A 12,171-nucleotide genomic window follows, 5' to 3' on the forward strand; every position below is an offset into this window, starting at 1 on the left:
GTTTTCTCCTGTTTTCAGTAGTCTTATTTACAAGAAACTGTCTTTCTGCTTTGTTGCGTTGTTTTCGAGCATTACGGACCTTTTGAGTTTCCCACAAAAGAGATGTCGTAGTTATTTGTGTTGTTGATGGGACTGTCACTTCCATGATACAAATTTTTCCCAGATTGAATAGACCTCCAAGGTAAAAAAAAGCATTTTCCCAGTTAACAGCACTCACAAGATTTTGGAACACAACCCAGTCTGCCCTCCTAAAATTTCGACGCAATCTACAGCTTTTATTGCTGCGGATGCTTAAGAACGCAACTTCTGCTAAGACCATGTTGTGGTCCGAGTTAGCTAAGGGTTCCAAAATATTGACATTGGTAATAAGCTCTGGATTAGAGGTTAACAGCAGACCCAAATTATTTGGAGGGCGGTAGACAACTTACCGAATTTTCACACAGCTTGTTTGTTTGACTGAAATTTTATCTTCAGATTTGAAAAGCTTCTTTGAAAGCTTGATCCTGGCAGTTTTGCATACTTGTAATGTAGAGGCTTTGAACCACTGACGCAGGCCCGGTCACCGAGATTGGCATGTGACGTGTGCCGCTTGACAGAGTAAAGTTTCCGATTGTTGTTGTTAGTTGTTACCATAACCGCTACAGCCAATCATATAGCGATCTATATGTACAGGCCTTGACAACGTGCGAACTGGTGAGTGGTGGCCTGACTGAAGGCCAATGTATATTTCGATTTTGAACTGCAAGCTAAGTTTACTTTATATCCCTTTAAACTGATAATTTTGAGAATTCCAATTACCAAAGTGTGATCACTGAACTTCAAATCAGTGCAAAACTTCTAATTTTAGCCTACGTTTTTGAAGTCGCGCGCTTTACCGGTTAGGGTTAGGCTATCGGGCGGATGCCGAACCAAGTTTGCATGACCAGAAAGCCAGCGCCTAACTTGCTGCACCATTAGGCTACATCATAATGTCTAACATCTTTCAGTTTGAAATTGTTGCTTGCTAACAGATGTTTGATGACTCGACACACCGTTCAAATTTTTATTGCAAGGCAAGCTACAAACAGACAAATTCCAGCAAGAATGGTTTAATAGATAGGTCCAATCCGGCCAATATTCATTGCCTTTTCAAACAAACAGCAAAGTTATTTTTATCCGACTCTTCAAAACTACTAATAAACTGTTGTCCACATAAAATAGGAACGTAACTAATAAAGTTAATTTCGTGTTTATCGTAGCTGCAGCACGTAATAAGCTGGAGTATGATGCAATATCATTCATTGCTTTGATGAGTGTTTTCACATGTAACAAATCAATCAGATGTACCGCTCCAATAGCTCAGTGACCGCCCCGATCGCTCAGTTGGTTAGCGCGCGACTTCTGGAACGAAGAAGCTTCAATATCAAGCGGCGCTGGTTCGACCTATCGGAGTGTGCGCTTGAGCAACGCACGTTAAGGACTGCTCTCCTTTCAGAGGAATCTAATAGATGGAATTGGAATAATTCCCTCAAAAAGTAAAAAAAGAGAGAAATTCTTTGTGGTCGCAAAATTCTATTGATTTTTGATAGAATTTAAAGAAAAACATCAAATCAATATACTGTATAGATTACTGATTTTTGATGCAGTGTGCCAACATAAAGCTCATAATAACACAATTTCGACAATGTCATCAATCGTCATAAGTATGTCGCGAGTTCAGGAAATTCTTCTAAGTGTGTCGTTTATGGAACATTTGATTCCATTATAGGAGAAGCGATATACTAAAATTTCAGATATTTTGTTTAAGGGTCCGCAACCGCTCTGAAGGTACCAAAAGGGGTCCGGCAAAACAAAAAGGTTGAGAACCACTGGTTTAGGCATAACTTACTTAACTTACCAATAAATAAATAAAAAAAGCACAGAAAAACTCAGGAATAACATGTGAATACCTTTTTAACCAAAACTTAGTTGCTCTGATAGTTTCTTTGGTAAGCGCGGACTTTGCAAACAAAGATAGAATAACAATGAGAAACGCTTCAACTCCTGGGGTGTATCCTACTTTTGATCTACGCAGTTACGGCATCATTTTAGCAGCAACAGCCACACTTCACTATGTCAATCGTAGTGACCTACGTCAGTGGTTCAAAGTCTCTGTAAATACATGTATGCAAAACTGCCAGGTAAAGTCCCGGAGAGATTTTCTCAATACGAGGATAAAGATCCTCTCAACTAAAACGATTCTTCAACACTGATATATCAAAACCGACTGCATAATACAGTAGCGTAGGCCACAAAATATGGATATTCTTCAACTCAAATGAATGGAGTGAATATTCGGGTGTTAATTTTCAACAACATGAGGCAGCAGCTATTTAAGCCTAAGCTTTTAAAATTGTTATATATCAACAGAGCTGCAAGCATTGTCATCCTTGTGCAGCATTTGCTTTCTACTGTTGGATCCCTTTCGCAGCAATGGAATGAACAACAGAAACGAAATCAGAAACATGATTGCTCCAGTGACAAATCCCACTCGTACGTCGTTGAAGGTATCAATGAGTAATCCTGAATGCATAAAAGAAATATTGATTACGTTATGCATAGCGAAATGATCAGTTTTTATGAAACACAAACAGACAGGTGTAAATGCTGAGCGAACATACCTGTGCCTGGCATCACGATTGATTGGACAACAGTGAAAATAAAGCCAATCCAACTCAATCCATGCTGTAAGTTTTCTTCACCAACGGCAGCAATCACAACAGGTACTAACATAATATGAACTGTAACAGTTGTAATACTAAAGAAAACACAATCTACCACGAGCCAAGTATAGCTGTTTGCAAACCACACAGCACCACATACAAAAGCACTAAGAAGCATTGAAAAACCTATCGTCCATAAAATATTTACTTTCTTGTGATCACCGAAAGCACCTACCACTCCTCTCATTGCTATACTGACGGCGGATGATATTGACAAAAGAAGAGAAGCAATAACAGGATCTATGTCAAGAGTATCAAGTGCTAGAGGAACGAGGTAACTCAAATACAAACGAAAAGCCCCGAAGCTAGACACAGTTATAAAAATGACAATCCAGGTTTTGTAAAGTGTGAGAATACTCCATGCAGACAGCCGCCCATTGGAGGACTTAGTATTTTGTTCTGTATCTGTATGCAGACGGATCGGTCGAAAGAGAGCTGAGGACACAACGCAGTTAAAGCTCATGCCTCCGGTGATTAAAATAGCTCCTCTCATTCCGTATTGGTCGATGAGTATTTGAAGAAAAGGAGCCAACAACAGTGTTCCAAGAGGAGAACCAATCTGGGTTAGACACAAAGCCAATATTCGTTTCTTCTTGAAATAGCGAGCAATTATGACGTTAGATGTGATAATGAGAGAACCATTGACAAATCCTAAAACACAAAAATGTAATAAAACTATCTTTGAGTGGGGATGCGTTGTGCCATCGCAGACTATTGAAAATTAAGCGGTAGGCAACGTAGCCAATTCTAATATTAGCAAGAAATCTCAAGTTGCGTCAGCGTATAGACTTAGAGAGTATAAAATGTTAACAAATAATGTTGAGGTAGAACTGAAGTGCCCTTTTTATCATACTTAAGTAGCCTACTGGTAGGCTACTGCATGTAGCCTAGCTAATTAAGTAACTTTGAAGTGAATCGGTAAGTGAGAAAACAATGAATTTCGTGGAAGTGTAGGCCTAAGTAAGGATTCCGGCAATAAAACATGTCACTTTTTTAGATTGAACGTGGTAACCTACTTCATCGCATCAACCTGCATGTGGTAGCCTATGAACGCTGCAGAAGAAAGGCAATTACTTAAGTAACCAGCAGGCAACAACAAAGCCATTTTTCTAATTGTGGTCCTTTTTTCAGTTTTTCGGCAACTTAATTTTCAGAAAAAAGCTACTAAGCAGAAAAGTGTTATTCAGTATTTACCTGGACTAAATCCAACTAATATGTACAACAAAATATCACTTGATGTAAAATAAGCCAGCGATATTGTAAGGCCACCTATTGCTGAAACAAACACGGAGGATTTGCGAAGTCCAAACCGAGATATTCCTTGTGGAATGAGCAAATCTGAAAAAGGTATTACAGTAGTGCCGTAATAACACCTCAATAGTACCCTTAATAACTTTATTAGCAATGACTGAGGCTTTCCATGAGGTACCAATTCAATTTTGTTGTTCTACAGTAGCCTACACGAGATCTGCGATCACAGAATCAAAAAAACTTTACCTTTTCTTTTAAATCTAATTAATAGTTTATATAGCTATTTTTACGTCATGAAGGTTAGCGGACTTTTCTTTGTTAGCTTAAGGATTTTATGATATGGAAAACGTGGTCATCAACTAATCACACCATTTTTTTTACGAAATAGACAATGTAGACTAGCCTACATCTATGCGGTCCAACTATATTTTTTCATGGTTTAACCATCCTGGAGCTACTGTATAGGCTAACCCAGAAGTTGCGAAAAGCTTAAGCTGCCAACCTAATATACAACTGAAAGTTATAAGACAGGGCTTCCCAAACTGGGGTCGCGACCCCCCAAGGGGTCGCGTAACGAACTTCAGGGGTCGCAGAAACTATACCAATTTGCACAAGGTACTGCATATTAACACTTATGTGCGAAATGCTGTGACAGTTATTAACTTTATTAAGAGTCGCGCACTCATTATTTGGCTGCCCATATTTTTGAAAATTCATGAGGTGAAATGGAATCGGAGTTAAAAACTTTTTTACTGCATCGTGAAGTGAGGTGGCTTTCAAAATCAAAGCTTTAAAATGGCTAGCCAATAAACGTTGAAACACGAAATCGTGGTTTTTCCAACATAATAAAATCCAGTCTTGGTTCTCCATATTCGCAATGACATCTAGCTTTTGAAATTATGCTAAATGTCAGATTTGCTTGAAAAACTGAACGAATTTAATTCGTCCCTCCTAAGACAAAACATCAATATATTACATTGAAATCTAACATTGATGCGTTCATCAAAAATTTGAACATATGGAAACAAATATTTCAAAATGATTTATCTGAAATGTTCTCACTTTGCCTACCGTTTCAGCCTAAACAACATTGAAACCGCTTTGAGACCTGCATTAACAAACACCGAGCCACCGACAGCTGGACTTGCTTTGTGGCAGAAAGCAGTCACACCCATCACACTGAATAAATGTGTTTGCTTTTTTTGTTTTGCTTCCAGTTGGCTGCCCAATGCCCATATGCTTCGTTGTTATGGTCAGAAATAAATAAAAACAAACTGAACTGAGAACGGTAAATTGTTTTTGGTTTTCGTTAGATTTAAGCTTTTCAATAAATACAACAAATGTATACTTCACACAGTTCGTCGTTTTAATCGTAAGGGGCCGCGAAACATTTTAGGATATTAAAAGGGGTCGCAAGCAAAAAAGTTTGGGATGGATGGATGGATGGTCATTTTATTTTTGTTTGGATGCGAAACGCCGAAACATACATAAAACAAAAACTGACAGTGTGCATCCAATGAGAGAGTGCGAAAGACCGTAGCTCTGAAGGCGTAAGAGGTCGTTGAGTCTGCACTCTCTCAAAGCTGTTATAGCCCTGCCCTGTTATAAGAGGTGGTAGGCTAAAGAAACAGAAACCGATTTTTAAGCTACTGCTTTTTAACGGATCCGGATCTAGTTCTTGTTTTTTTTTTTTTTTTTTTTTTTTTTTTTTCACAAAAGTCGGATTCATATCGAATTAGAATCCTAAATTTGCATAACTTTTTGTAAAAGTTCCTGGCAATTTTCCAAACCCAGAGAAAGTTTTGAGTCTGGCGTTTATGCATGGTGCGTGTTACTGCGTAAAAGCGTAAAGTATAAGCTATACGCTACACGTTATGCCTTTGCCCAGCAAATGCTGCACCTCAAATGTTTTGCAAACATCTTCTAAAAAAAAATTGGAATATATTTTTAATGAATTTTCAAAAGTTAAATTGATGCAGATATGTATCGGACCCTAATCTGAGATATCTAGAAATTGTCGAATATGGATCTCAAGCCGAATCGTACCAGGATCCCAAAAATCGTGGATCCGTACACCTTTGGAAGTGCTACAGCAGAAGTTACAATGAAGAGAGTTACCAGATAGGCTACAGAAATGGAAAACATGAAGAAAGTTGACATAGACCACAGGGATTTATAGGAGTACTGGATGTGCAACTCCCTGGCATGAAGTGTTTGTTTTAGGAGAAACGTAGCCTAAACCAAAGACCGAACGAATATTATGTTTTTAAAGAACTTGGAGCCAGCGCGCAGTTTACGTGGGGTAATGTTTTGAACATGGTAGCCCGAACCTTCTAGAATAATTCTGAAGTGCACGAAGTCTACATCTGGGAAATTCTTGACCGTGTATATTGTACAACTATCACAAAATTACATTTCTTTTACAATAATAGTAATGTCGGGACTGTTACAGCGGCTGCGTTCCATAAGTTGCTGACAGGCCAAAAGTAGAAATGGTAGAAATAGGAGATTGTTCACTAAAAAAGAAGGTGGGCAATTGGAGGGTCATAATGTTATAACTACATTTGGTGCACCAAAGCTTAAGATCTACTTCAATATGTCGCATACCTAGGTGCAGCGCATGTGACCTATCCACGTGTGCACAAAGTGTATATCGCCAAAAAAAATGTAGAAAATATGTGATATTACGTTTATACTATTCAAGTCATGATAATGCAGGGGTAGACTTCACGCTGCAGCGGTAACGGTAGGTAGCCTCACAATGCTGCAGTAAGGTTATGTAGATGTTCTACCAAAATTTGAAGCAAAATATAGCAATTCATTTGATGAGAATTTTTGTATTACTGCCAATTTTTAAATTTTGAAGTAACCCTCCAGCTGTCCATATCGCAAGAAAAATCAGTGAGTGAGTCGTCCCAGTATTCCATTATCCCTGGCCAAATATTACTAGTAGACATGCTGTACGTTTGGGCTGAGCTTCTTAAATTGTGAAAAAATTCTTATTGGCAACTCTAGAAAGTCAGTTTGAGTTGGTAAGCCAACGTATGTCTTGCCAGAAATCAGAGTTGTCTAAGCTCTCAATTTAAAGTGCAATAACTGCAACACGATAACGATAAAAAGGTTACGCAAATTTCTTTACTTAAACGTCATTGAGGCCACCATTAGCAGGGGCGCCGGAACGATTTTTGACTGGGGGGGGGGGGGGGGAGGGCAAGATTACGAAAAAGGGCACTTTTGTTTACTAAAAGGCCAATTTTTTTTCAAGTTTTAAGATAAGATAGCGATAATGCTAATCCATCAGCTCACTATGTATTGAGTAATGATAGTCTACAAGTGTCCGGTATACAAAGAAAGGCATCATGCTATGTTATAATGATGTAACCTGCTGTCAAGCCTCAACCCATATCCTCCTGAATCAAATTTTATTTGCAATTTTTTGTATGTATATTATTTTTAAGGTATCTTAACCAAATTGAACAATATTTTTGAAAAAAAAATTTTGAAAAAAAAATTATCAACAATTTTTGGCCTGTCAGTTTAAACTGACGTTAGGAGCAGGAGGGGGCATATAAAATAAATACGAAAAAGTTTTCTCGGTCAGTGTTTAGTCTAATACGTATTCAACCAAACCAATAATGGAAAAGGACAAAAAAGTCAAGAAATCACTACATGTTAACGAATCAAATAAATGTCGCAGCATCAAAAGATAGGAATGTTCTTGGTTGATTCAACGTCTGGCGATATTGATTTATCGTAAAAATGTACTTTATATTGGCTTGAAACCATTTCGTCTCACATGTTCACCCGGCTTGAGTTCAGCTGAAAGAGCCCAATTCCGACATCATCTATTTCATGTGGTACTCCTTAAAACACTGAGGATGTAGGCCAACATTGCAGGTTTCACAAAAATAAAGGGATGTTCCAGAACATCCTGGTTTGGCGCAGCGGCGTTGCTTCCCTTTTATGATCCAGTGTTGGGCAGTGCTGTATTTTATATGGGGTTGCAGAGATGCCCTGGGTCCCGGAAACAGTATATCTGGAACATCTTTTCGATAAAGCTGGTGGTAACTGTCAACAACTGCTCTTCTGAAGCCCAGAGCATCTAAACGAATTTCACCAGCATCGGTCTTGCGATGGCGATATATTTGAAAAGCATTGTTGACTGCCATATCAATACAAAAACGAAATAATGGCCACCACCATTTTTACTTCTCAAGTTGATCATATACTTTGAAACATTTTGATCCAAACGGTCAACACCACCCATATGTTGGTTGTAAACGTGTATTACATTTGGCTGCTGAATATCAATCTTTTTTCTCTCTTGCTTACTATATCGCTTCGCTTTTTGCAGTGGGTCTTTTCCTGCAAAGGTTGACAGAACATTTACTACTTTTCTGTCTTTCCATCGGATAGCAGCAATGTTATGTGATGTCTCCACAGCAACATCCGAGGCACCTCTGTGTAACTTGTCAACTTCATTAACTCGCTTGAGGGGAGGATTTTCCTTGCGGTTAACTCTGGCTGTTCCTGTAGCTGCAATAGACTTTTCACGAAGGTATCGCAGCAGTACCGGACTTGTGATGAAGTTGTCCATAACCACATGATAGTTGGAACTGGACTCGCTTTGTGGAGGTAGATGTTGCATCAAATGAGCTACTACTGCAGCACCCATCCCAAGCCCAATATCCTCGTACTTTTCCAGCTGGGAGCCTTTTCCTGCATAAGGGCGGAATTGTACGCAGTAGCCTAACGGCTTCGCTAGCACCCACAGCTTATAGCCAAACTTTTTAGGCTTCCTATGAATGTATTGTTTTGCGCCATCTTTCCCAAAGTATGGTACCATGCTTTCATCCACACTCACATGTTGTTCAGGTTTGTAGTTTGCAAGGCATTGTTTGTTCACTGCAGCAAAGAATGGCCGGAGTTTGGAAAATTTGTCACTTTTGTCTAATTGCTGGTTGTCAGAGAGATGAAGAAATTGCTTACATTCTTCAAATTCATTTTTTGTCATCAGTTCAGTTACCATTTGGTTGTTGGAATCCTTTCGCCTCTGCCAATACATCTCTTGTCGTGACATTTAATTATATCCGCTTAACAGAAGGACCGCTATAAATGATTTCAACTTTTTTAACGTCATTGTAAATGTGTGATTGCCTTTTTGCCTGGCATACTTAACGATATCCAATTCATTCCCAACGATATCCAATTCAGCATTAGCCAACAACTATCTACCACATAGATTGTCTGGAATACAATCCATTTCACCACCATCATCTTCATCTGTATCCATGTCATCGTCTTTAGGAGGAAATATAACTAAATTTGCTTTAGACACGACTTCTGATATTGATTCTTCATCAGTTTCTAACCTTTCAAGAGCTTCCAATGCTTCAAATACTGTCAATTTGTTGCTATCATGCAAATGTTTTGCCATTGCTATGCTGTATGAAATCAAAAGATGTATGATATATCACTACTTTTAACTTCAAAATGAAACAGTTATACCATATTATTTCACAAGGTAGATTTAAACGATCTGTCTTAGCCTGATGCTGCGAGTTTGCTGTGGCAATAGTACTTACCACATTAAAAGTACTTACCACATTAAAAAACCACTCACTGACTTCAACACCATTCATCATAGCACATGACTAGGGAACTGTGTTCCTAAAGCTAGCGCAACTTACTATTGCCACAGCAAACTCGCAGCATCAGGCTAAGACAGATCGTTTAAATCTACCTTGTGAAGTAAGCAACGATCATGCTGCTAAAAGCGAAACTCAATTAATTGCATACCATATTATGTTCACCGATTGACCTAGATTAAGTTTTCATTTGCTAATATATCAATATTTTGCTTGAGAATCAAAATGTTTGCAAAATAACCCCTCAACTCAACTATTCTGCACATAATTTGTAAAATCATTTACAATTTACATGCTCCCTTCTGCCCCTAGCGTCAGTTCAAACTGACGGAAGCGGAAATGGTACAAAACTTAAACAAACAATTAATTTCTTCTAAGTATGCAAAATATGGATACAGCAATGTTAGTTCTAACTAATTTCGTGGTTTATGTCATTATAACGCGATCCAGTAAAAATTGACACAGCTATAAGTACGAACAACAAAAAATATCCGTTTTGGAAATTTGATCCGTTATATCCAGTCGAAGGATAAACGGAATTTCACTAAATGTACTATAGTGTTAGGTACAGACCTTACGAGCCTCATAACATACTAACTGGGTTTCGACAAAACGGTTTGTGATCTAGAAACCATCTAAATATGCTGTCAGTTTAAACTGACGGTAGGAGGATATGGGTTAAAGCAGCCTGCGGCCATGGCCGCTAAGTAGTGCTTGAATGACCGCCGGTGCTACCTCCTCAATCGGCCAAGTTTGGCCGCCGGTCTCTTCTAGCCAATTATTTAATTTCGCAATAGAAAGATCGTGGATTAACTGTCGAAAATATGCAGTATCAAAGAGTGACACAGAATTAGGTCAGCGCGTCATAATTGCCACTGTTGTATTGTGCGGGAATATTTGTTATTGATGGAATATATCTATCTGCGATCACCAGCGCTGTAAGTCTTGTTTGTAATTCCCGAGGTTTATTTTAACAAAGTCTTAATCCGAAGTGCTAATTTACATCGGCTGGCATTATTGTCCTTTTTATGTCGATTCGATGTTGTCGGACATTGAATCGTTGTTAAAAAGGAGAACTAGGTTAGTTGACATCCGAGGGGAAAACATATTTTGATCATATTTTTAAAAAATTATGTTTCTTTTAGTAATGTCCTTCACATCATTGAAATACTTATTTAATTACCTTGCCGTCATCGTCAACACATGTCGAACGTTGTTTTTCGTTGCTAAAAAGAATTCTAGGGGAGTGGCGAACTTCTTTGAAATCAGCCACATTGGAGACACTCGTGCGAGTGTCGTTAGATGGTCCCGCAGTACTGGATTACAATCCCGATAAAGCAGTTATTGCGGGGTGCAACGATTCTATTGTAGGACGTCACCCAGGTCCAAACTTCACCAACGCTAAGTTTTCATTTTAGCATTGTTGCAAGTTTAATTCTATTTACTTGTGCTATCGTTATTTTTATTTTGTATTTTGGCCTCCAAGCACGCAGATTTGGCCGCCGAGAAAGAGCTCCCGATAGGCCACGATGGCTGTCGAAAAAAAAACGAGTCTTAAGGCCTGTACTGTGTTGCAAAAATTTGTGCCATAAATATTATTTTGAGGCAAAAATGAAAGATTATAATTAGGCTAAAAGCGAATAGCAGAAATTGTTATATTGCAAAATGTGCAGTAGCTTACATGACTTTAAAAGGGCACCATTGCCCCCCCCCTGCCCCCCCGCTTTCGGCGCCCCTGACCATTAGGTTATGTTATTGCAATGAGCAGCAACTAAGTTTTATAATATGTAAAAAATACTCACAGCCCAAAGCTTTTCCAATCTCATATGCTCCGTTTATCCATGTGACTTGTCCAAGACCAACATTGAATTCACGCATCAGGGGTTGATAAAACAATGGATAGCATGACATAACGCCCCATGTAAAAATTCCTTGAACCAAAACTCCAAGAACGACCATCCAACCCCAACCCCCATCTGGTGGATCAATAGCCTCCATCATATTAGTTGACTATTATTCTTTACTTTACTCAACAGAAAGGCATCTTACTTTTTGATTTCATTATAGACTATTCCACAGTCGCAAGCTTAAATCAACAGCAGAATAGCCTAAAGCAGAAAAACGGTTTCAAATAATTGTGGTATAAGTCGAATAAAAAGCGTAGGCTTCCCTAATTGCATCTGCATAATGTCTACAAGCTGTCTATCAATCCTACTCATCTAATTTGCAAACTTCCGTCTTCAAACTTACGCAGATACGACCTTGAATGTGCAATAGGTGCTTTTATACACAGCAACTGCATATTCAAAGAAATTTATGCATAATACGAGGCTACTATTGCGAACTGGCAATTTCTATGCACAGAATGGTATTCATATAACAAGATGATATTTATATTAAAGGACTACTAAATGAAAATTTCAAACGGGAATTAAGCATTAAAATGCGTAAACTAAACATTCAAGAATACTTTTCAAGAAAAATTACCGAAAAAAAAATGTTTTCAATGGCGCTGGCAAGGCCCAAAGTCC

General features: G+C 38.5%; 1 protein-coding gene across 1 annotated transcript; it reads right to left on the minus strand.

Moving 5' to 3' along the window:
* Nucleotides 1–1,105: 1,105 nt before the first annotated feature.
* Nucleotides 1,106–11,641, minus strand: LOC145775845 (monocarboxylate transporter 4-like). The gene is made up of 4 exons (XM_082587227.1): nt 11,443–11,641; nt 3,936–4,079; nt 2,640–3,392; nt 1,106–2,541 (listed from the first exon to the last, which is right to left on the minus strand). The coding sequence occupies exons 1-4, from the start codon at nt 11,639–11,641 to the stop codon at nt 2,375–2,377; spliced, it is 1,263 nt and encodes a 420-aa protein (XP_082443353.1). The 3' UTR covers nt 1,106–2,374.
* Between the last annotated feature and the right edge of the window lie 530 nt (nt 11,642–12,171).

The sequence above is a fragment of the Aplidium turbinatum genome, chromosome 8, assembly GCF_918807975.1.
Source record: "Aplidium turbinatum chromosome 8, kaAplTurb1.1, whole genome shotgun sequence".
In the NCBI taxonomy this organism is placed as follows: domain Eukaryota; kingdom Metazoa; phylum Chordata; class Ascidiacea; order Aplousobranchia; family Polyclinidae; genus Aplidium; species Aplidium turbinatum.

Coding starts and splice junctions, on each gene's coding strand:
- LOC145775845 (XM_082587227.1), bottom strand. CDS start 11,641: ATGATGGAGGCTATTGATCCACCAGATGGGGGTTGGGGTTGGATGGTC. Junction 4,080..11,442: donor GATTGGAAAAGCTTTGGGCT/GTGAGTATTTTT, acceptor TACCTTTTTCAG/ATTTGCTCATTCCACAAGGA. Junction 2,542..2,639: donor AATCGTGATGCCAGGCACAG/GTATGTTCGCTC, acceptor TTATGCATTCAG/GATTACTCATTGATACCTTC.